Source organism: Ruditapes philippinarum, unplaced genomic scaffold (genome assembly GCF_026571515.1).
Source record: "Ruditapes philippinarum isolate M1 unplaced genomic scaffold, ASM2657151v2 ctg4099_1_1_1_1, whole genome shotgun sequence".
Taxonomy (NCBI): Eukaryota; Metazoa; Mollusca; class Bivalvia; order Venerida; family Veneridae; genus Ruditapes; species Ruditapes philippinarum.
In genome coordinates this window covers 8,558-33,800 of record NW_026865428.1, presented here as the reverse complement: position 1 = coordinate 33,800, position 25,243 = coordinate 8,558, and the positions used below count along the sequence as shown (strand labels likewise).

Below are 25,243 nucleotides of genomic sequence, written 5' to 3'. Positions count from 1 at the left end.
AATTAAGATGTGTCCGATATTAAAAACTAGGTTGCCAAGTAACGTACATTATTGAAGTGGAACATTTACTTACGTGTCTCTGATGACAATAAGACATTAAAACTTTAGCTGTAAATAATTTCAGTGAGATATCGGGCAGTGTTTCTTCTTCCTAATCTTATGGGCTTCCAGGGAGAAGCGACCGTCATAATTCAGGTAAAAATATCATATTTGACCATTGAGTTACACGAAATGACGAATATATCATTCAAAGTGCTATATAATATATTATAAACATGTCCGACTCTTTCTAGAGTTTCAGAAAGCCTTCTGTAAAAAATGGCGTATCGTTTTAGTATTTCAATAGTTGTTGGTTATGCTTTTATTGATGAATCTAAATATATTAAAATTAATATTGTCAGAACAATTCGTTTTATGCTATTGACTCCACAATACAGAAGAATATACAATTAGTAATCAGTATAAATAACAAGTGCAGCATATGTACCATGATAGGAAAATTACATAATGAACATTGTTTCGCTACGAATACATGTTTAGTAACTTAAGTATATACACTTTTATTATTGGAAATGAAAGTCATTGAATGCCAATCAAGCTTTATATATAAAAATGACTAAATTATAAAGGATGGACAGGAAAATAAGATCGAGACAAGAGGACCACATTTGGTTAAAAATGGGGTTATATCTGGTGAAATAGAGCTCAGCAAATACCCCGTGTTTGGGAATTGGACAATAGGCATTGATGTCATGGTAAGTTGTAGATAATATCTATGATGTATAATCTGTTTATATTTACATAAATTTATTAATTGATTTACATGTCAGTTATTACACATATAATGTGAAAAATTTTGCCTAAAAGCAAAGAGTACACATTTCTATCATAAGTATCAAGTTATCATTAAAACATCAAAATAAAGTAGTGCGTCTTACGAAATTAACACTTATTACATGTACATGAAAGTCAGATATTTCCATAAATGTTTCAAGATTATTGTTTTGTATGTATAGAGGGAGAAAACATAGGTTTCAATATTTAAGTATACTCAATCACAATAAAAATGGATTAATATTGTAGGGGAAAACGCATACAAAATATTTCGAAGTCAATGATTATGGTATGTGCTACTTTATATTTTTTCATATTATCTTGAGCGAGTGAGAGATAGACAGAGTGTTGTCTTATATTGAATTATGTCAGCAGACAATAATTATTATTATTGCTTGTTGTCTTTCTGGTTTAAATTTCATTAGATCAATGCATTACTTGATATATATATATAAGCTAAGAAGAATATGATAGTTTATGATAATTAAAGGAATCGATTAAAACTTTCAAGGCAAAAACATAACTTTCAAAGAACATCAACAATAACGTATGGAAAGTTTCACAAAATGTATAAAACAATCTAATATAACAAAATGTTTAACATTAAGAGCTATATATCAATATTTATCGGTTATCAACTTAAAATTAAAAAAACGAAGTATTGCAGGAGATTATGACAGAATACTGTTCAATGTTCCTTAAAGAAATGATTATGATTCAAATTTATTTGTTAATAGAAACATTTAATAAATATGAAAATCATAGAAAACAATACCAAAATGTTTTTTTTTTGGACGCTCTTTCTTTTTTGATATTTATTGTCTATATTTTTGAAGTTATATCATTTTGATTTTATTTACAGTCTTGCCAAGATTTACCGTTTCGTTGAAGATACCTGCTACAATAAATGCTTCACAAGCGTCTTTTACAATAGGTGTAAAGGCAAGGTATGCTTCATTTATATTTGTAATGTGTGACATGATTATATGCTAACAAAAAACAACAACAACAAAGCGTGGTTTAACACCTATAAAATTAGCATAACTGTACAGGCAGTAACATTTTCTATGTGTACTTTGTAACCCCTTAAGTTGCAAATTACTCAAAGGAACAATATCAATATATAAAATTATGGCAACACCATAAATTTTGTTTGGTTTATCTTAAGGTTTACATTCAAGACAGATGTAAATGGAAACTGCACTATTCTACTGTATAATGAAGGGGATACTTCGAAGAACTTTCAGCTCTCAAACGATGTAACGTTGCTTACCATGCATCATATGTTCTATATATAATTCAAGACTCAGACTTTATAGAAAATTAATTTTATTACCTCACTTTATTAACATGAAATGTAAATGCATCTTTACAAATAATGCTTTTTTGAACTTACAATATTGATAAATCATCATCTGAGCATTAAATTTATGATATAAAACCATAACAAAATTGTGTTACAGGATCTTTTAACATTTTTAGATTTATTTTATCAATATTTAGCAGTCATTTTTTGTGTGTAGTTTTATCATTATTGATAATAACAGATGGCATATTTTGTAATTTTTGTATTTAGATAAAAGGTAAGGCAGAATTTACTCTCCAGATGTCAAAGGTCACAAGTGAATTAGATATAAACTCAGACATAAAAGTCAGAGCTATGGTTACCGATAATGCTACAGTACTTACAATGGTAGCCGAACGCAGATTGAATATTGCGTCGAATAAAGTACAGCCCCTAACCATAACAAAAATTGATGCTTATAAAAAAAGCTATATACCTGGGATGACTTATCGTGCAAAGGTAATAAGCGGTCCTATAATGTTTCATTAGAATAATAACACATGTCAGAACTATTTAATTGTTATATAGATAAGAAAGGCAACATAAATAAAAGTATGATCAGTTTTATTGTTATATCAATAATAATAATGCAGGTCAAAACATTTTGTCGAATAAATATTTCTGTAAGAAGCATTCATTAATTGCTGAAATTCATTACTCAAATCACTTTACACTTATTTTTCAGATCTTTGTTGGAAGAAATGGTAAATCACTAGGAAGAAGCGGCAAGCTTACAGTGACACCATCGGTTACTACAGCGATATTGCAACATTGTTCTTACAATCCTCCTACGTACAAGTGGCTGAAAGTAAACACGGAACGCAGAAGGTCTTTTACACTCAATTTTGACGAGTCTGGATATGCTGACCTTGCATATTTGGATAACACTAAAAATGTAGAGAAAATATCATTTAAGGTTAGTTTATAATCATTACGCTATCCTTAACCTTTTTCTAGAATAGTCGGGTAAATGGTAAATGGGGATACTCTTGACAAAATTGCCTTCTTGACTCGAGTCTCTATATCATTGTAGTGGTTAAAAAGTTACTGGCTATCAATTACAGGGAAATAAAAAAAACAATTTTCAAATCCGTGCCGTCCACTTGATCCTTATCGCTTTATGTTCATCCAGAATCAATTGAATGAAAACTGAAGCATTTCTCAATTGTGCAGTATTGAACGGCATTCAATGTTTTCATTTTACTTTCAAAGTTGAATAATTAGGTAGTAAGATCGTGAAATGTCCAGGTAGGTGACATGTTTTCTTCTTCTTTCTTCAGACTTTCATAAAACGATAATTGCTAAACCTATTTACAATGTTATGTTTACTAATTTCCAAAATGTTATTAGAACATTAGTAATCTTGAAAATATTTCTAACAAACCATCATTTCTTTTCAGATTATATTACAAGACATAACTGCTGCTTCAAGTTCATTTGACATTTATCCTCTTTTGGATAATAAACCTTTTCTACGAATGAATGTTAACAAGTTCAGAGCAAAGGTAATGTTTTTTGTTTTGTTTTTTTTCAATTGTACTACATACTACTTACATGTTTTCATCATTATCTGTTTGTAGAGTAAAAATGTATTGGTACTTATTGGTTTATATTCAAGGTCGGGGAAAGCATTGTTGTCGACGTTACTGCGACGGAAAGCCTAAACGGAGCCTTGGCATTTGAGGTTGTATTTCAATCCTATTTTAGATTTATCAGTTTTGATAAAGATAAGGGCATTTGAAAACAGCCATTTACTTGATAACTTTAAGGCAAATAATTAATAAATACAACATTCTAAAAATCGTCTGTTAATCATGTGCTTCAGGAATTACAACAGACCTGCAACTCTTAATTGGTTTAATGTATTTTATTTTTAAAATGCATCACTGTAGGTATATGCAAGGGGTATACATCTTACATCAGAACGGGTAGCCATAAACGATGCTGTAACAAAGAAGCACACTATGGCAGTAACGAAGGATATGATTCCAAGTGCATTTATCATAGTAAATCATTTGACACAAACTGGTCATCTGATCGCCGACTATGTATATATACAGGTTGAAGGAAATCCATTCAAAAATGAGGTACTCCTCTGTATTTTAACGCATCGCATTTCTGTTCTTTACATTTAGTATCATATGTTCTTGTTTTTAAGCTACTTTATCTAATTCAAACCTTGCATTAAATTAACCTGTAATTCAATATAAGACTGCTAATATTATCCTTAGTTTAAGTAAAGTATTCAATCATTTGCCTTCATATTCCTGACATTGTGAGACAAATAACTTGATTTTTAAGGTCGAAGTTTCATTCAATGACACGAAACCACAGCCAGGAGAGACGGTAAACATGCACGCATCCGCCGATCGACACTCAACTATTTATGTCTTAGCCGAGGATCTCAGGAACCGTGTGTTTGGTGTTGACAACGACATATTTTGGACAGACGTTTGTTAATGCTGTTATTTTATCATTATTTTGAAATCAATTAAAATATTAAAACTGCATTCTGATACAACAATCTATTTTCACTGTAAATTATTACGTTTTAAGTAAAACATAAGTTAAACAACTGATTTCTCACTTTCCACTTGAAGTATTTTACAGTTTTTAAACAATGATATCAAATTATAGGTTGTACAAGAGATTGTTGATGCGAGTACTAGTATATCGCAAAATATAGGAAATCATGGAAACAGGAAAAAGGTACTGCATTATTATCCTCAATTATGAAACTGGACTTAATTAAACGACTAGCCAATGCTTGTACTAATTGTTTGTGTTTGGTATAAAGGGACATTATCATCGTGCCGAACAGCATAATAAGAAAGCATAAAGTTAGGTTGTAAAAAAAGGAAGGAAATTGAGGACAGAGATCAGCAAAGTAAAGGCAACGTTCACAGGACGCAGCCCCTGTGGAGACATGTTAATCAAATTTAGTTAGTTAATTCTTAGAATACAAATTTCTTATGAGTAATCAACCAGTTTCGGATGAACTTTGTATTTTGACAAGATTTGCTTACATATAGTGAAATTATTAGGTATTCTCAATCTTATTGATTTGATACTTGTTCACTTTTTCCATATTTATTAACGGATATTTCTATTTCATAACAGTTACTATGAATTTTCATATTCATTCTTAATGAAAAAAATGTACATTTGATCAAATATGTTTGTTCTAAAAAGTTAACTGTCATTATTTCCAGCGCACAGACCAGGTTAGACAGTTGGCTAAACGCTCGCACGGGAATCTTGGAGATTTAGACGACAAATATATTGTATTTATCGTTTATTATTTACACATTTATAATTGTTTCTCTGTTAAGTATTGTGCAAAATAGTATCACGTGCTTTTTACGGCTGTAAATGATTTATCTTACGTATACCAAATCAAAACAGTCTTTTATTATTTCTTTCAATGTTATTAATTTTCAAGACAACGTTACAGTCAGTCAGTTGCATGAAAGACTGGACACTAATGTGTTTGAAACTGTGCCTGCAGTGTTCAGTTGGTTGTTATTAAAGAATCATTATATGGTTATAATATTATTGATTATTTGCTTTCAGCTCATATAAAGCATTTATCCTAATATCATATTTGGGGTAATGATAAGTTTAATATAAAAACGTGTCATAATAGTTTCTTTTGCATGGGCTGACTATTTCATTTTAAGGAAAGCGGATTGGTAGTTCTCTCCGATGCAACGGTTTCCGAACAAAAGCTTGATTTACTTACTTTAAAAGGGTATAAACAAGAATGTAAAGCGCAAGGAGGTAAGAAAATTGGATAAACAATATCAGGTGTTATAAGCTTCAACAATTGAATGTGTAAAATGTTTTGCGATTACTAAAGTAAGCTGTTTTTCGACCACTATATATTCTTACAATCCTATATATTAAAACATTAACCTTTTTTTGTGAACAAAATGTGTTTATATGAATTTAAGTTTGAATAATGTCGTATTACAAAGAATATTTGGTATACAATTCAAATGCAAGATTTATTGCAATTTATGTAGACTTTAATCCATATTTTTCAGACTCCGTTCATGTGTGGGCATTTCTCACAAGCTGTGTTACCTGTTATAAGCGTAAGTACAAATAATTCAAAATATTTCGCTACAAGATATTTAGGTCTATCTTATAGATTTTACCCTTTTTACTTTCAAATGCATGAAGCAAAGAAGGAATTAATTCATGTGATCATTTAATAACGTTCCTTCATATGTATCTCAGTCGCTTTTGTAGTTGCTATTATGACATAATATAGTGTTATTTGTTAACCTTAAGTTAAAAAGTTTTAACAGTATTTTTTTTGATTAAGACACATGTTTTAACTGTAAGTTTATGATTTAATAATGGACATTTAAAATTATTTTGTCAAGCTTCCTTTCCCTCTACGAACTGGTCGCCAAGTTAACAAGTTCATTTCATATATTATAATATAATGTATGTTTCGATTTTATCCTATTTCTTATGATGTTTCTTGGTACTATATTCAATACTATAAGACATATTTATAGGTTTCATATTTCTTAGAGTCTTTTTCGTCTGTATTTACCACTTGTGTTATTTCATCTTAATATCATATGTACCTTATCGTTTTGATTTGCAGTTTTGCGTTTTTTATGTTCAAAACAATTAAGATAACCTTTTATTAGCATAAACCCATCAGTATAGCTATTTCAAAAACAATAACATATCTAAACAGGATCATTACCCCATTTATCGACTCCTATAATGAAATTAAAGCACATACCCGAAACGTAAAATCAGCTGTCAGCTGAAACGGAACATTATTTATTTTTCAGGTGGATTTGGATATCTCAGTATCTATTGATTTCCTTAAATTTTACATTCTTGATATAATTCATATATATTATAATAATATATATATAACGTAACGCATTTTAAGTGGACATTATGCTCATACGTAAATTGCTTGATAAATGACATTTTGAATTATTTTGTTTCAGCTACCAGTATTAATTTATTTGGTTTACAAGGTAACGATTTTATAACTGTATTTCATACAATTTTAAGATTCGATTATATTCTTTCTTCCATAATGTTTTATGTTAGTATATTCAAAGTACACTATATTTAATATTTGTTCCTTTCATAAGATTCTTATTATTTTGTATTTACCATGGTTTTGAGTTAATCTTAATACCATATACAAATGTTCAATGTTTAACAGTCTTTCTACGAACGTACGTTACCAAAGATCAACCAGTATACTTATTTTTTAAACAATTGCATATTTTAATTGTGGTCCATTTCATATATTGAAAAACATGTTTAACATGTATCTTATATTTGCAAACAATCAAAATAATTCATTTAATGTATGATTTAATTTGAAGATTTATTTATAATATTATTTAATAATTTATTTAATAATTGAAAGAAGGAAAGAATAAACAAAGCCCGTGTAGATTATATTGTCAACAAAATAAGTACACATTAGTAAGGTATTGCAATTGGTTGTTCCACAGGAATATCGGTTCACAGTCGTGACCTCGAAATATCAGCATTCGTTTGTTAAATGCATTCACACATGTTAACTGTAAAATATATCCTATATGCTATCAAGGTTATTAAATAAGTTAAAGATTTGGTAACGTAATTTCTATGGTTTTATATCATAAATCTGATGCTGAAATGAAGATTTACCAATATTGTAAATTTCAAAAGGCAGTATATGTAAGTTATTACCGATTATAACATTTCATGTTAATAAAGAGAGGTAACTAGAAATTTATCTATCGATAAAGTCTAAGATAGATAGATTTTACAATAAAAACTGAATGCATTAACTTTAACGTTTAAGTATCGTATGCATATAAACATTTGATGTACATATTTAACTCATTATTGGATTAATGGAAATTGTTTTAGAAGAATAATCACATGTAAATACATATATTTCACTGAAATGAAATGTATATTACAAAAAACCGGATCTTTAAGATATTAACTGTTGATTGCCCAAGTTCCTCTACAAACTCTTCATGAGAGGGAATTGTCAATAATTCCTTTGGTTGTCAAATTGTCGGCAATTATGCATAAGCTTTTATGTTGCGAGTATTTCATATGCTGATAAAAAAAACGTTATTGGTAGCTGCTTGTTGTTATCCGGATTATTATTATTTATCAGCGGTCACTCAAGGTTTTATAAAGAGAACATACGTTCGTACAGGCAACATTTAAAATTGAAGCCTAGAATATAAATTATCAAAACAAACTGTTAGAATAATTTCTACCAGAAGTTAATGATTGCATGATTGGTGGCGGTGTGTAATTGATTATTATCCGTTTACAGGATTAAACTTTCTCGTAAGAGCTACGTTTGCAAAACTTCAATAATATATTTCCCATGTATCAGTCGCGACATTTGTTTAAAATGATCGATTCTATTATGTAAGTCCTAAGTTAAAGGAAAAACACTGTCGTAAATTGGGTTCTATTTACTTTTTCATGAATTAAGATATTCTGAGTTGTATCCCTTGTTATATGATAAATATGTTGGGGAAAAGAAAAAAGCAGCCCCGCCCCCCCTGTGGTCCGATCAGCTAAATGGAACCAACACATTCTTTGCAGTTAGTGGATAAGTATTTCTAAATATCGATTGATTTATTTCCAGTTTTTTTAATTCTGGATTAATTTATTTGTTTTGATAGAGTGCAAATGTTGTCCTACGCATCTGTACATATTATCGTATCCATTTGTTGTTTCAGGAACTGCGATTGTAATATATGTTTAGTTGTTTTATGTACTAGTATTATGTTTATTGTTGGTAATTCGGTAATTAATGATTTGATAATGACATTTCGGATTTATTTTTTTCAGGAGCATTTCCTTCTTCGAACAATGCCTATAACGGTAACGATTTTTATAAATTAAATGCATTTAATACAAGTTTTGATTACATCCTGTTTCTTATGATGTTTTATGCTACTATATTTCAAATCTTCTAAGCATTTATACATCCTTTTATTATGTTTTGAGCCGTATATGTCTTAACCAAGGTCTTGAGTTACATTATTCTTATATCATAACTACTTTATCGTTTAATTTGCAGCTTTGCGCGTTTCAAATGTTCAAAACTTTGGATTAACAAGAAATTATGTTAACTGTTTTTGCAAAAAAATCATCAGTATTCATTATTCTTATTTCTCAAACAACGATATATATAGGTAAATATTGTTTACCATAAGGGAACTGTGATCCATTCCATATTTTGATAAACATGTGTACTTTTTATTCTATATTGGCAAATAATCAGAACAATCACTGAAATGGATGAATTCTTACTTTGCAGGAGGTGGATTAGGGTTATCAAATATTTTCTTACCAGATGAGCAAAAATAGCTAAATCACATACGATTTAATGAACCTGTACTGTTCAAATAACTGAAATATGTCGACCTATCAGTTATTTTAACTTTAAACAAAATTTATAGCTAAAGAATTCAAGCTGATTATAAGTTGATCTTTACCATATACTGTTCACATGGAAAGTTGTATCGTTTTAAAAACTTTTCGTATAATAAATGTGCTCACAAATATCATTGTGCTTGATAAAACGTATTGATAAACATAAAGTAACTTCAATATATTTTTGAAATCACACATTTAACTTTCATGACATTATTTCATGTGGTACATTTTTCTGCGCCGAAGTAACCTTTATAATATAATATAATAACCTGACTTATTAATAAAATTCAAAACTTTCATGTCTTTTAAAACTGAATAATTTTTCTATAAATGTTATAGATGAAAGCAAAAAGGGATCTGGTAAGTGTCAATTTATTATATTTACTGTATAATATAACGGAACGAAAACTGCACAATATAATAATAATAACTTTCCATGTTCTAAAATATTTTTTTTGAATAACGCAAAGTAAGAATGCAAAAGTGGAATAGATTCATTAATGTAGTTTTCAATCTGCTTTATGTCTCTATGTTACTCTGGAATTAATTTCCTCTTATGTGTAAAACTTGAATTTGAACACATACATGTATTCGACTAAACTTTCACTGTTTTTCGCTATTTGGAAATTTTTTTATCCTACCGTTCATGAGATTTTTTAGATAACTAGAGGTGATATTTGACGTAAACGAAATTTGATGCATTTATGCTTACCTGAGCTGGCTCAGAGTGAGCCGTTAGGATCGTTGGATGTCCGACGTCCGTCCGTATTTAGTTCCTTAAAACTCAAGCCGATGTCAGAATGTTTGTCCAAGTGATTGCTCGGACGAGGTCGAACACTACCAACAATAGAAAAATCCTGAAAACACATTCGTAGCTTTTGTTTCGTTTCAAATATCTCGGAAATTTGTCAGAAAGGTTGTTATGATGATATCAAGATCAAGTTCGAGCTCGTAGACAGTTCATCTGGGATAAAAATGTCGGTCTTGCAGTCAAAATATAACACTCTAAAGGTAACTGTTTCTGTCTAAATATCCCGTAAATCGGATATGGGTTATCTTGGGTCAAAGGCCAGGTCAAAAAGCATAATAATGGAAAGTTTACATGCTACTGTTTCAGTACAAATATCTTTAAAAACAATAAAGGTTGATTAGAGAAATCCTAGGGTAAGATTGAAAATGGGTCACCTTGGATCAAAAACTAAATTACACAGCCTAAATATGGAACAGAAAATTGGGTACACTATAGGTTACAGTTCAAGCCTTTCTATCCTGGAAATTGATGAGAGAGGTTGTTTATATAAATTTGAATATGGAACATCTGGGTTCAAAAAAGGTCACAGAACCCGACTATTGAAACAACTCTAGAGGTTAAAGTTTCAGCCTTTATATCCTAAAAAATGATCAGACATGTTATTTGGATGATTTCTAGATCGGGATTGAACATTGGTCATCTGGGTTCAAAATCTAGGTCACAAAGCCCAAATATTGAAAGGTTGATTTTATGATTTCGAGGTCATGTGCGAATATGTGTCAGCTTGGGTCAAAAACTAGGTGACAAGTCTTAAATAATTAAATGAAAGCTAGTTTACACAACTAGAGACAATATTTTAAGTTCGCATATCATAGTCATTGGCCAGACAGACTGTAAGCTTGATTTCTAGCTCAACTTTGAAATAGGTAATCAGGTATTAAAAACTCGACGACAGATTCCAAATATGGAATAAACCAGCTTGTGGACCCTCTGAATGTAATATTTCCAGCTCTTATATCCTAGAACTTGCTTCTGGAAGTTTTTTTAATGATTTCTAGCTCAAGATTGTACATTTGTCATTTTTAGTCAAAAGCTCCGTCACACAGCCCCCCCCCCCCCCCCCCGCGAAAGCTTGTTCTTCATTTGCACTATTATAGATGCAGATATGAAAGTTATCAGCTAAGAATTAAGATTTTTTTTTTCATTTAGAGTTCACAATATAACTTGTTGCTTGTCATTTAGAGCCTTAGTTCATCATAGCACTCCTGTCTATATTTCATAGGTTTGTCCCTGGAGGAAATTGTAAGAACGAAGTTTCCTGATACCTGGCTTTGGGACGAATATAATACTGGGTAAGATAAGTAATATTAAGAGATTCAGACAGAAGTCTAAAGATATAGGTGTTCAGATCCCCCCGAAAAACAAAAACAACTAAAAATATGATTGTACAGATTATAAAAAACAACATTTACGTTGACAGTTATGAAAAGATGTGTCTGAATGAAATAACAAAATAAATACTGTAACGATATTCCTTGTAAACTTCTTTTTCAGCATGAACGGTGTAATTGATATTGCTCATAAAATTCCTGATTCAATGACGTCATGGGTGACTTCAGTATTTGCCGTTAACTCAGAAACAGGTTTTGGGATTGCTGAAACAAAACCAGAAGTAAGTTTTGTGATGTTTAATACCCCCCCCGCCCCAATAGATTTCATTTATGATATTTGTTCGTGTTAACTGTTTGCAAACATATCTTTCTCAAGACAATCTTAATAAATAATACGTCCATGTGCACGTGTGCCTTTGTGTGTTAATATGCTACATTTTAACTAAAATAGCTACTATTTCTAACGTATTTTGCTTTTACAAACTGTTTTATTTTGAGCATGAGCTACATAAACAACCTTATCACAATCACCACATAAACGCATTTGCAATGTCACGTATACTTCTGGTTAGACTATTACTAGGTATCATATCTAACAGCGGTCTTGAAACGGGGCATCCTTTAACTGGCATTGGAACACATAATTTGAAATGGTAGACTCAGTTTTATTTAGTCTGTTAATGAGAGATATTCACTTAACCTCAAGCGCCGACTATTCAAGTGATAATTTCGATAATCCTCATAGCTAAAAGTATTCGAAAAAATAATCCGAAGAACTGAAAAATGCAGTAAACATGGAGATGAATAATCAAAGCAACTTTTTCCAGTTCAACTGGCTATGTTTCATCCATATTTCTACTTTCAAGCGAAAAACCTGTGTGGTTTAAACATTTTTTTTATCTAGTAAAAAAATTGCACATCAAACAATTGTTATTCACTCCACGTTTAGTTAGATGTCGGTACAGGTTTTGACGATCCAGATGATTTGATAAAGTGCTAAATCTTAGATTAAATATGTTAACATTATTTAAAGAATATAAGACAAATTAAAACAAACGAAAAAAAAATCGAGAGAGAATTATATAAAGAGATGATAAGAAGTTTTAATCAGGAAGGAACTCCGAGTAAAGAAGAAAATATTAGAAAATATAAAGATAAAAAGAAGATTAAGCGAACTACAGAATGGTAGCATGGGACTCCGTATTATTGGCGTATTTAACTTTTCCTATATGGCTGCATTCAATTTCATTGATGAATTTAATAATCAATATTCTGTGTAAATCAGTACAAATTCAACTAATCATTACATTTTTATTGAATGAGGTCAAATTTTTTTAATTTCTATGAATACATGACAGCACACGACAAAATACTGAGAGTACGTCGATAATAGAGTTGCGCCGATAATATAGAGTTAGAGTATACCTTCATGAAGAAGATCGACATTTGAAGATGAGTCAACGTTTGAACTTTTAAATATAAGTGTGAACAACTTTGAATATACATTCATTCACTCCAATTGATAAAGATGTATTTCTTAAATAATGATTTTAAGAGAGACAATACAATAAGTATTGATAACATTTATGAAGAAAGGTCTGGTATTATCATTCTGCTTACAGTATAGAAAGAAGTGGGAGGATGTGTCGCGTATCACACAGAAACAAAGAGAAATTCTTTTGTGGAAGAACACATATGCCACACCGTCCAATAGCTAGACAGACTCCTTAAAGAGACTAAAATGATATACTCTATCAAATTTAATGCTTATTTCCTCTTTAATATATACTATATCGGCGAACAACTTGCATATTCTGGTTTCAAATGTTCCAAAAATCTGTCGGTGTAATGTTTTTCAACAGTTTGAAAGATACTTATTTTTACCATAATTTGATATTGTTTCGACACACATGTGTTACTTATACTTCTTAATATTGGCAAATGATGACAATAATATGTGGAGTTTAATGATTTTATTTGTAAATACATTAAAACCTTCAGATATTGGTGCAGAAAAAGTTTTTCCTCACAATGGATCTTCCGTCATCAATTGTTCATGGCGAAGAGTTTCTCCTCCAGATATCAGTATTCAATAACGACCCAATAACTAAATTGGTAATGATTTTATACTTAGTAAAACGTTTTGTATTATTATTTGTTTGCTTTCTAGATTTTTTAATAATTTTTTTCCGATTTCGGGAACTTTTCTGCGTATATTGTATACCTACTTTGCCTATAAGTTAATTAACATATCTTAATTACATATCGATGACACAAACAAAGTTTTCATACGAGTGCTACAAAATGTTCCTTTGTCTCACAAAATACATTTGTGAACGTACTTAGCGATTTGATAATAAATAATGAAATATTTTGAATAAATAATCAAATAAGTTTATAATGAATTAAAGTGATTTAATTCGAAATCGTGATTTCTTTTCAAATTAGCAGTGATCTTAACAAATGTAATACATTAGAACTTTCGGCATTTAAAGTTAAGATTATACCATTTTAAATTAAGGTATTTCTGCGAATAATGCTGTCTGAGAACCCGAGCAATACTATTCCAGCTTCTACTAAAGTAAGTTAACTCTTTTTACATTTGCATAAACATCATTATAAAACATTATTAGAAACTTGTTTAGATTGCATTCTAAAATTGTTAAACGACCAAAAGAAGCTCTATGTAGTAAGTAATCATCACTTATTTAATCTCATTTCATGTATTGTTATAATTTGTATCATTGTTATCATCATTATGATATTATTATAATTGATAATGAAAGTTGCTATTATTATTTAAGGTGAAGGGAAATGATGGTCAATCAACGTTCATTCGTATCCAGCCTGAACACATTGGAGAATTGAATATAACAGTAACAGCCTATATTATGGGCAATTTCTTCTTTAGCATACCGGATCAAATAATGAAAAGCGTAACAGTACGGGTATGTTGGATTTAGAGCAACTCATTTATATCAAATGTTTCTTCGAAATAATTATAACCAACTTGATATGCCATGAATCTGATTTTCGGGAGAAAAAGTACGAACTATTCAATTGATCAATAAATCGACGTCTTTTATATATCTGATATATACATGTATAAAGTCTGTTAACAGCACATTTGTTAAGTATTCATCATATTTTCTTTAACGATTGATATTTTCTTACGTGTATATTTTCATCATAACGGAAATGAAAACATTACTTCAACGGTTCAGGATTGATAATTGTTTTAAACAATTGTTTTGCTTGTATAATGTTGTTTCTTATTTATAATAAGTAAACATAGTCAAAAAGTAACTGAATGATATGTTACATTGTTCATTCTACAAATCGGTGTTGTAATGCACATGCTGTTATATCTCTCAAATTGTAAATGAAACATGTTTACAATTAAAGAACATTACCACAAACTATATTGAACATATCGGATGAAATGTACGTAAATAAAGGTTAATACATGTACACGTTAGTATGTTCAAAACAAGGATGTATGCTTTAAACAAAAATGACTTGATAACATAAAAAAATAAAAAAAGTACTATCACGCACTTTCATATTAATAAAAGATATTTTGTCACTTGGATCTATTGCAAAGTGTTCAATTTTTTTACTACGTCAATACCCTTGTGGCTGAGGGATTTCCTTTCTGGGTTTAGGCAACAGCATTGCACCCACTTTTAATCCCTATGTGATCGTAAGAGGCAACTTAATGGGTTCAACTCGTATAGCAATCATTGTCCTTTGACCTTTAAGTATTTAATCACACGATGGTTTTGTTTCAGCCAAACGGTGTATTCAAAACAACCAATGAGCAACATCTTATTGATGTTACACCAGAGTCCAGTCGATTTATCAAACACATTAATATAGTTCATCCAGATGATATGGTTGAAAACTCTAGATTTACTAAAGTCATCATTACCGGTCAGTGTATAAATGTCATTTTGATTTTTCTTACACCTATTACACTGTTTATTCAATCAGGCGTACACACTCATGTTATAATATTGCTGTTATTGTCTATGTTTACACTCATAGGCATTAACGGTTTAAAATGAATTAGGCGAATTTTCATTATTCAAGTATTAATTATATTCATGATTTTATAGTAAGTATCGAATATCTTTATTGTTTAATGTTTTATTGAACAATATCGTCATATAAATACATTTCCTGTGGCACTTATGTCGCTTGTTTTGTCTGTGTTATTTTCAGGAAATTTCATGGTACCTAGTATTAATGGGTTAGATAATTTGATACGAATGCCTTATGGTTGTGGTGAACAAACTATGATAAATTTTGCCCCAGCAATATTCATTCACGATTATCTAACTGTTGTTGAGAAATTGACCCCAGATATAAAAATGAAATCAACTAAAATTCTGAAGACAGGTAACAGTTTTTATGTCTAATGTTTAAAATGACATCTGTATTTTCTTTTGGTTTATACAGAATTTATTTTAGTTCGATTGTGTAGGAAGCTATAAGATTATAGACACACTTTCGAATCGGTTCCTGGAACCAACCAGTACTGAGCAATAAGTGTAAAGTTTCTTGCTCAAGGAAACAACGACTTGCCCCTGACGGGGTTTGAACCCATGCGGCTAGCGATCATGAGATTACTAGTCCGACGCGTTAACCATTCGGCCATGCCGCCACTCTTTGAACCTTTGATTCTTACACAATGTACACAGTAGATTTGCCTTTCAGTTGTTTGAAATTTTAGAAACATGATATCTTAAGCATGAAACAAAATAAATTATTCCTTTATATGTCTGAAAAAGTATTGATATTTACTGAGAGATAGCAGTTCAAGGTCAAAGTCACATTGACTTTCAAAGTCCTTTTGAAGTTTATATATAACAAAGGGAAATTGCAAAGTATGAACTAATTATTTGGTTTCCTTCCTATATATTAATATATTACCCTTTATTTCCTAAAATCTATTACTTTATTATGTCTGTTTTACCAAGCTTTATATTTTACTACATTTTAAAAAGAAATTTGAGGAGATTATAGGTTTATACGATTTATTTTTTTCAATGAGACTATCTTATTAATTAAAACCGATGAAACTTGAAATATGTAAATTCAAATGATATAATTTTTATAAAATATCATTTTATTTTAAACAAATCTGCGTTCGGGTGTATTTTTATCCGCCTATGCGGTACTCTTGTTGAAATGATCAACTGATTTGATTATCATAGTAATAAATTTTGCTCGATAACTAAAACAAAAAACTATCGTCTAAGACTAAACAGACTAACAGACTAAATCGAATCGAGTCTGTAACATGTTTTTTCTTTAATTTTGCCGTGATTGTCTTTATTTCAGGATAATGTTTTTTTTTCTTTTTCTAAACATACAAAAAAGATTCAACGGATCCGTTTTATAAACAAATAACAATGGTACGTATTATGTATCTATACATTTGACTATACACATTATTATTTTTTTCTAGGGCTACAACGAGAACTGAGATATCAACGCAGAGACGGTTCGTTTAGCGCATTTGGAAACCGGGATTCTTCTGGGAGCAGCTGGTATATAGATTTCAGACAGCTATATATTTGCTGATTAACAAAAATCCGGTTTTTTGTCACGAGAAAATGCAAAAATGCAAAACACAAGTTAATCAAAATTGCATTAACTTCTACAGCATGACTCTATAGATCTAACAGTTATTGTATACTTTTAGGACATTGATATTGAACAGATTTAGCGAGATTTAAATAAGGAGAAATACGACAATAAATGATGTCCAGATAACATTTGTCATGTGCAGTGTACTTCGCGTTTTAGCATACTTATCTTCGCCGATTTCGCATTGATCTAGTTTTGCCTTAACACATCTTTGTTTAAAGATTTTATGGACTTATTCGCCCTCAGAAAAAAGTATTTATCATAGAAACAATGTTTAGCAATTTAAAAAGTTTTTATTTTAAATAAACCTTTTTTGTAGATTTGTTAGAGTCCTCAACATTTGTTAATAGAGATTTTGAAAAAAAAAATTGAACGTCACACTTTTGACACTGTCTTAAAGTTTACGGTCGAACGTTGCCAGCTAATAGCTGCTATCTAATAGTTTATGGCTGAACTTTGCCAGCATACTTGCCATTTGTGTAATTGATGTGCTGATGTGCATGAATAACCGGCACATGCCAAATGCAAATTGCTGAAATACCAAATGCGAAGACAAAGTTTGGCAAGAAATAAATTATATAACTAATTCGACATGGTAAATCAACCACCACAAAACTTATCATTTAAATTTGAATGATAATTTAAATGCATTTTCCAACGTAAGGGATTCTAAATAGATGCATAAATACCGTTTTTGTCACATATTTATGATAAACCATATTTGCTGAAAAAAGTTTTAATGTCATAATTCACATTGCAGCATCGCGACAGAACGTTAAAGTTTTATTAAGTTAATGATTGTATTTTCTTCTGAACACAAGGCTGACAGCGTTTGTTCTGAAGTGTTTCGGTCAAGCAAAAGATCTCATTCAAATTGACGATTCTGTTATGGTTAAAGCTATGGTGTGGTTGCTGAGATACCAAAATAGGGACGGATCTTTTCGAGAACCAGGAAGAGTCATACACTATCAAATGCAGGTACATACATATCTTTTTTTAACTAAAACTAAAACGGAAATTATTACAATTGGCTTAAGTTATTTTTACATGACTGTTTGTGTTCTGCCCTCCTTGTCGCTTAAACCTTGTCTGGCATCAGTAATATTTGGTGCTATCCATTGTTTTACCGTTTTCATGTTGTTATAGAATATTTGCAAAAAAAAAAAATGATACAATTCAATTTATTTTTCAATTTTAAACATTTATTTACTAGATCAAGTTGCTAAATATTACAAACAAAATCAAAAACGTAATGTGAAATTGTAAGTACTAAGCTATATTTACTGAATACACATACGGACGTTTTTGACGAAAATAAATAGTATATATTCAAACCGTTATTACAACAGAATTTGATTTTTTATCAGGGTGGGTCATCTTCCGGAATAAAGATGTCAGCATTTATTCTAATTTCATTATTAGAAAACAGAAATGTTTCAACTGTTCAGGTACGCATTACTGATATAGCAATAAAGGTTAAAGGGATACTCAGGCAAAATAATGACAAAAATATAAAAATGATCTTCTGTACTCAAATCACCCTAAAATGACATTTCTGAAAGTCCCAGCATAAATTTCTGTATTAATTCTATATATTTTGGGTTTGAAGTGTAAATATATCTATATATGAGCCGCGTCATGACAAAACCAACATAATGGGTTTGCGAGCAGCATGGATCCAGACCAGCCTGCGCATCCGCGCAGTCTGATCAGGATCCATGCTGTTCGCTTACCAATCCTATTTCATGTAGAGAAAGTGATAGCGAACAGCATGGATCCTGATCAGACTGTGCGGATGCGCAGGCTGGTCTGGATCCATGCTGGTCGCAAACGCACTATGTTGGTTTTGTCATGACGCGGCTCATGTGTGGAACAAAATTTAGATGCCAACAGAATCACCGAATAGTTTAAAAACAAGTCATGTAATTTAAACAAACCCTGCAAATTACAATAACAGGTTTTGTGGATATTGTATGATTGAAACAAGTCTAAGTAATTGATTTAACATGTTCTTTAACGTTTCAAGAGTACAAAGTGATAACTATTGTGAAATCTTAGTGCTGTAACCTGACCCACGCGGGTCAAGTAAGAAAACACCATTCTATTCTTTATATGGAGAAAAGTTTTGTTCCTTTGACTGTTTAGTGTATTCATTTTGAGGAAATGTATAGAATAATGAATGAATAATTCAAAACTAAGACATGAAAATTTTGCCTGTGTCATTCTTTAAGGTATTTCACATAATCAGAATTATATAATTATTGCAAGTAAATACCTTCAATCTACATATAAGGTAACTTTTAGCTATAGACATATCAGTTATCTATAATCTTAAAATCACAATCATAGAAACTCATATTCATCTTCATACCAATTATTATTATTTTTTCCAGTTCATTCTAATATCAATTAGTCTATATTTTGATTTATATGATTGTTATTTGCTTATGAGAGGGCTTTCGTTTGTTATGGAAAATAAACTTGACATTTAAAATGATATTAAATGGCCTATACTGTAAAACAACTTAGCGTTCGGAACATTTGAAGATAAAATTTAATCATGACGTTATTCAATATGATTTTTGAATAAGGAACACTCGGTCGTCTTAAAAATGAATATTTGGACAGCTGTGTCATTTGAAGCATGGAGCTATGTTTTTCAATATTCTGCGAATGCAAGTAATACTGTACAAGTTCAACAGCTATAATTTATAAAAGCATGGAATAGTAAGTAAAATGAGAAAACAAGCGGTTGCGTAATTTTAACTCTTTAAATTTGTATAAAAATAGGGAACCGATGTCACCATGGCAATAAGAAAGGCATCTACCTTCTTAGAAGCAAAACTTAGCTATGTCAAAGATTCATATTCGCTAGCGATCATATGCTACGCTCTAGCAAGTGCCAATAGCCCTTCGAGAGCCAGATGTTACAGGAAGCTGAAGAAAGCCGCTTTTTATGATGGTTTAACTCTACATTTTCAAAATGAAATATTCATACTCGTGTTATGACAGACATGGATTAAACCATGTTTTAGTATCATTTGATTATTCCGTGTTTAAATTTTAATTGAATGTATAAATGCTTTTTACTAAGGTTTTCATTTTTTGTTGAATTATATGTATATTTCTTTATTATCTTCTTATATTTTCATAGTGTTCCGTTTTAAATTCTACTGTTGATCTTTGTAAGATTTTCAATTTTTATGTTTAAGGCTTTTGAACCGATTGCTAAGTAAGTGGAACTTCTTAATTTTTATTTTATTTATAGATGACAAAACCTACTGGAAGGCTAACCATAAAGTTACAAAAAGGGAAGTAGGTGATCGTGCATTAAGAAATAGAGCACCGTCAATGGATGTAGAAGCGTCATCGTATGCTCTTCTAACTTATATGAAACTTGGGTACTACACAGAGGCTTTTCCTATCGTAAAATGGCTTGTGTCACAACGTAACCCTACTGGTGGTCAACGATCTACTCAGGTAAACAGCAATGTAAATGCAAAGATGATAGAGACTGAATTGATTAATTCGAAATACCTTGTTGATTATTCATAATCATGAAGCGGATAATAGGGACTGAAAGTAGTTCTTCCACGTTATTTTATGACAAATATTTTGGTAATTTAAAACTGAAATGAAATATGTGTAAACATATATCAGAATCAGTATTAGCATTCACAATGACTTACACTTAACAAATCCGAAATTTATCAGGAGGGAACAATTTGTTATTTGGTTACAAAAAGAGTATTACAATATATACTGTCTGGTAATGTACTGTTTACTTTTATATTTATACTGTAATTTTACCGTTATTCATGTGGCTTTTCCACAACCTATAGCAATAAAACGTTAATAAAATCCAAGCACAGTGTACTAACTTTTTGTTTATATGTTTAAGTTGTGTGGCAAAGATAACCATAAAATACCTTATCCGTTCATGTATTCATACTATTTTTTAGAAGGTACTTAACCGAGATTGAAGGGAAGTGCTTTTAAATTGAATATAGTAAAAGTGAAGGAAATACGCCAACCAAATTTTAGCGTTAAGGTTAAAAAAAAAACAACAAAATCAATAACAATTATTAAGAATTGCACGAATATCAAATCAAAAGCAAATCAATCATTAGGAACAAATGAAGTAATTAACGTCAAGTCATAACTTGTATCCATTTTACAGGACACAGTTATATCTATACAAGCCCTTGCCGAATTTGCAACAAATGGAGAGGCTACACCAGGCCCGAATTATGGAGTGAAATTTGAATTGTCTCATGCTGGAAAGTTTAATCACGTGTATACTACAAATCTGTCTACATTTGATTTTGTGCACACATTCGAGGTATTTCTTTTATTAAGAAACTTGAGGACAGCAAACCAAATTACTCAATAGGACTTCCAACACATACATATCTATAAGTTGTCAATTTAAATGACACGATTTATTTTGAATAGTTGATGAATTTATTTTCTTATTTTATATAGTTCAAATTCAATGAAATTATTGCCACATTTCCTGTAAGAGATAAAGTAAATGAGGGTTTACGAATCAGGGGCAAGCTAATTACCCAGTTTTAAATAACAAATGCAATATTTTTGACATAGTAAAAAAGTACACAAAAATAAATCGTCATAACTCGTAGAATTTTTTATTTGTTCGAATTCATTACATAACAAGAAATACATTGTACCGGTATTTGATTGCATTACCTAAATATCTTAATTTCTATCTTATGTTTCAGCTACCCTTCGATGTTGAAACGTTCACGCTTCAAGCAACAGGATCAGGGTCAGCAATTATCGATGCAAGTTTAATTTATTAAAATGTAAACGATTTTAGTATTTTTTTCAAAATGTTAAAAAAACAACATAGTAGAGAAGACGTTATAAATTTAAATCAAAATTAGTTTAAACTTGATGCTTATTGTTTTCATTACTAGCAAAAAAAACCCTTATACATGCATACATACCTATTTTCATTTATAAAGAACAACACTTTTATTGGAAAATATGCGGTCCTAGATTTTGACATTACAGAAAACTGTTTTATCTAAAGACATACTCTTTCCAAACTCTAGGGTTGCAAAATTGTGTTTTAAATACTAAAAGACAAGATTGCTAGCATCAAACATACATTTTGAAGAACAAAATCTCAACTTGAAAATATGCAGTCAAATTTTCTGTAATTATGAAAATTATATAATGTATCTAATCAATATTCAGTTATTTCACACGTGATTTGCGGTCTCGGGCAACAGTTCAAAACATAACCCCCTCCAATCGGGCCAACAATTTGACTGTTTCCAAATCACGTATGAAATAATTGTATAATAATACACGGAGGAGCGCCTGAGGTCTCCCTATATTATTGAAGCTTTAAAGTCGCCAATTGATCTATACAGTGTTGATGCGACGTAAAACCCAACCAAACCTTAAAAAAATAAACGAAAACAGGAAGTGCTGAAAACATGTTAATAAGTTAATAAAAAAACTATTGTATTGACATTGCTTAGGTATCTACTTCATATTATGTGACTGGCAATGAAAACGATGATAACATAGAGGTTAAAGCAGTAGTGACAAAAGAGTCGATAAATACTGTGACAATTGAATCCTGCCTAAGGTGACATGAATATTTATTCTCCACTGTTAAATAGTTTACTAATAGACACAAGTAAAATAACAGTATAAACAGCATTTTTTACATTTCTTGATTTTCTGGTATCCAGTTGTCTATATATATCTCAAATCTCATGATACTAAAGCATTTAATATGTTTTATGATCATTGTTAATTAACCAATAATTATGTCTCAAGTATGAGAATTGAAATAAAGATACAATTCTTAATATCGATCTATATTATTGATATATCTATATTGATTTATTGGTAAACATATCAATACGCAATGTATGTATTTTGGGAGCTTTTGTTGACAATATTTAACATATTGGGACTATTATTATGTATGTTAGATGGACTGCAAGTGACAATAGTGGCATGTTACTCATGGAGGTAGAGATGCCAACAGGATTTCAGCCTGACGATAATCTATTGAACAGTCAGGACTCGATCATGAAACACGAAACGAATGGAAGAAATATTGCTTTATATTTCAATGGTGTATGTATGATTTCATTTGTGTATATACTAGTCACTTACTGCAATATCAGACATCTTGTTCTGGGTAACTGTGAAGCGGCAGCTCTGTAAAGCCTGTGTAGCAATCTCAAGCCATAATCTGACCTGATAATAAATAATTGAAAGATGAAAGTTATTTTTACCCTGTCTTATAACTATGTATGTCAAATTCAAGCATTAAATAACACTATTGAATTATCTTCAATACAGGTAAATCCAAATACAGACGTTTGCGTTGATGTGAAGATGGACCGTGTTGACCCAGTTGTCAAGAGTCAAGCCTGCCATGTAAAAAGGCATGGGGAACTACGAATCCATATTTATTTAAATACGAAAAAATATTTTTTTAATGAAGCCTTAAAAGTGTTTTGGGTTTTTTAAAATTTAACAATAAATGGGTTACTTGAAAATTTATATAAAACTTTTCCCAACAAACAAACCGAAAATTAATTTTTAAATTTACTTGTTTTTTGGGGAAAGGAAAGGGATACAAAAAATAATCATATTTCTTTTTTCATTGTTTATAGAAAGGATAAAACAAATTCAACGGCAAAAATTTATTTCCCATAAAAAAATAATTGGGGGGGCCATCCCTTAAAACCCATAAAAACAAAATAAAAGGGGTTTTTTTAAAATTTTTTAAAATCAATTTTTAAATATAAAACTACATGAAATTTTCTTTTTTGTTTTTTTTCCAAAATTAAAATTTTTGACATACATTTGGGTGTGCCCCGGGGGTTTCCCCAAACCCCCGGGTTTTTTTAATTTTTCCCCCTTTTTGTCTTTTTTTAAAAAACCCTTTTTTTTAAATTCCCCCGTTTTTTTCCCAAAAAATGGGGCCCCCGGGGGAAAAAAGATAAACCCCTTAACAAGTAAAAAAAAATGTTTTTTTTTAATTTGTTTTTGTAAATTATTTTTAATTGATTTAAAAATCTCCCTTTCATTTTTCGTTTTGCCCTTTTGGGGTTTTTTTTTTCGGGTTTTTTTTTAAAAACCCGGTTTTTTCCCCTTGGCCTTTAAAAGAATTTTTTTGGGGGTTCCCCTTTGGGGGGGGGGGGGTTTTTGGCCGTTCTAAAAGGGGCCGCCCGGGTCTTTTTTGATTTTTTAATTGTCATAATTTTAAAATTTTAAAAAAGAGAAACCCAAAATTTTTTTGTGAAAAACAGTCAAAAAAATCATTCTGGGGAAAAATACTTTTCCCCAAAAGGTTTTAGGGAAAAAACCAGGGGGGATAATAACAATTTTTCTTTCCCCAAATTATATGGGGTTCTTTCGCAAAACCCCAAAAATGGGGGGAGGGAACTTTTTTTTAATTTTTTTTTAAAAATTTTCCTGCACATTTCCTGTTGAATTAAATATTACATAAAAAACTGTCATAAATGAGTTTTTTTTAATTTTTTAAGCCCATCAAGCAAAAACTGGGATAAGGATTTAAAATTGTAAAGGGGAACCCAACATTTTGAAAAATTTTGTCCTTTGTGTGGATTTTAAAGCCCGGAGAACCGGTAAGTTAGATCTCTTCTAAAAATTAAAATTTTGGAAAACCCAAAAAACAAAAGCCCCTTTGGGTTTAATTTTTTTAATTAAGACCTTTAATATTTAAAACTGAAAGACGGGGGTTTTTTCCCCTCTAAAAAAAGGGAAAAAAAGCAAAAAAACGCAAAAATTAAAAAAAAA

At 30.5% G+C, this 25,243-nt stretch overlaps 1 protein-coding gene across 1 annotated transcript in view; it reads left to right on the top strand.

Moving 5' to 3' along the window:
* Positions 1-23,854, top strand: part of LOC132728962 (CD109 antigen-like) — a gene marked incomplete at its 3' end in the record, with an annotated part of 29,365 nt that extends 5,511 nt beyond the window's left edge. Inside the window, exons 6-41 of the mRNA XM_060714689.1 lie at positions 125-195; positions 630-755; positions 1,084-1,123; positions 1,697-1,781; positions 2,003-2,093; positions 2,411-2,638; positions 2,865-3,095; positions 3,580-3,684; positions 3,798-3,863; positions 4,072-4,266; positions 4,481-4,630; positions 4,817-4,888; positions 5,392-5,463; positions 5,860-5,959; positions 6,226-6,276; positions 7,162-7,191; positions 9,038-9,070; positions 9,510-9,549; positions 9,972-9,988; positions 11,662-11,731; positions 11,934-12,051; positions 13,772-13,885; positions 14,292-14,351; positions 14,575-14,718; positions 15,562-15,703; positions 15,995-16,171; positions 17,244-17,325; positions 18,247-18,403; positions 18,793-18,873; positions 20,216-20,387; positions 20,694-20,905; positions 21,606-21,767; positions 22,168-22,230; positions 22,939-23,048; positions 23,401-23,548; positions 23,777-23,854. Coding sequence (XP_060570672.1) covers positions 125-195; positions 630-755; positions 1,084-1,123; positions 1,697-1,781; positions 2,003-2,093; positions 2,411-2,638; positions 2,865-3,095; positions 3,580-3,684; positions 3,798-3,863; positions 4,072-4,266; positions 4,481-4,630; positions 4,817-4,888; positions 5,392-5,463; positions 5,860-5,959; positions 6,226-6,276; positions 7,162-7,191; positions 9,038-9,070; positions 9,510-9,549; positions 9,972-9,988; positions 11,662-11,731; positions 11,934-12,051; positions 13,772-13,885; positions 14,292-14,351; positions 14,575-14,718; positions 15,562-15,703; positions 15,995-16,171; positions 17,244-17,325; positions 18,247-18,403; positions 18,793-18,873; positions 20,216-20,387; positions 20,694-20,905; positions 21,606-21,767; positions 22,168-22,230; positions 22,939-23,048; positions 23,401-23,548; positions 23,777-23,854 — 3,893 coding nt within the window. The remainder of the gene's footprint in view (positions 1-124; positions 196-629; positions 756-1,083; positions 1,124-1,696; positions 1,782-2,002; positions 2,094-2,410; positions 2,639-2,864; positions 3,096-3,579; positions 3,685-3,797; positions 3,864-4,071; positions 4,267-4,480; positions 4,631-4,816; positions 4,889-5,391; positions 5,464-5,859; positions 5,960-6,225; positions 6,277-7,161; positions 7,192-9,037; positions 9,071-9,509; positions 9,550-9,971; positions 9,989-11,661; positions 11,732-11,933; positions 12,052-13,771; positions 13,886-14,291; positions 14,352-14,574; positions 14,719-15,561; positions 15,704-15,994; positions 16,172-17,243; positions 17,326-18,246; positions 18,404-18,792; positions 18,874-20,215; positions 20,388-20,693; positions 20,906-21,605; positions 21,768-22,167; positions 22,231-22,938; positions 23,049-23,400; positions 23,549-23,776) is intronic.
* Between the last annotated feature and the right edge of the window lie 1,389 nt (positions 23,855-25,243).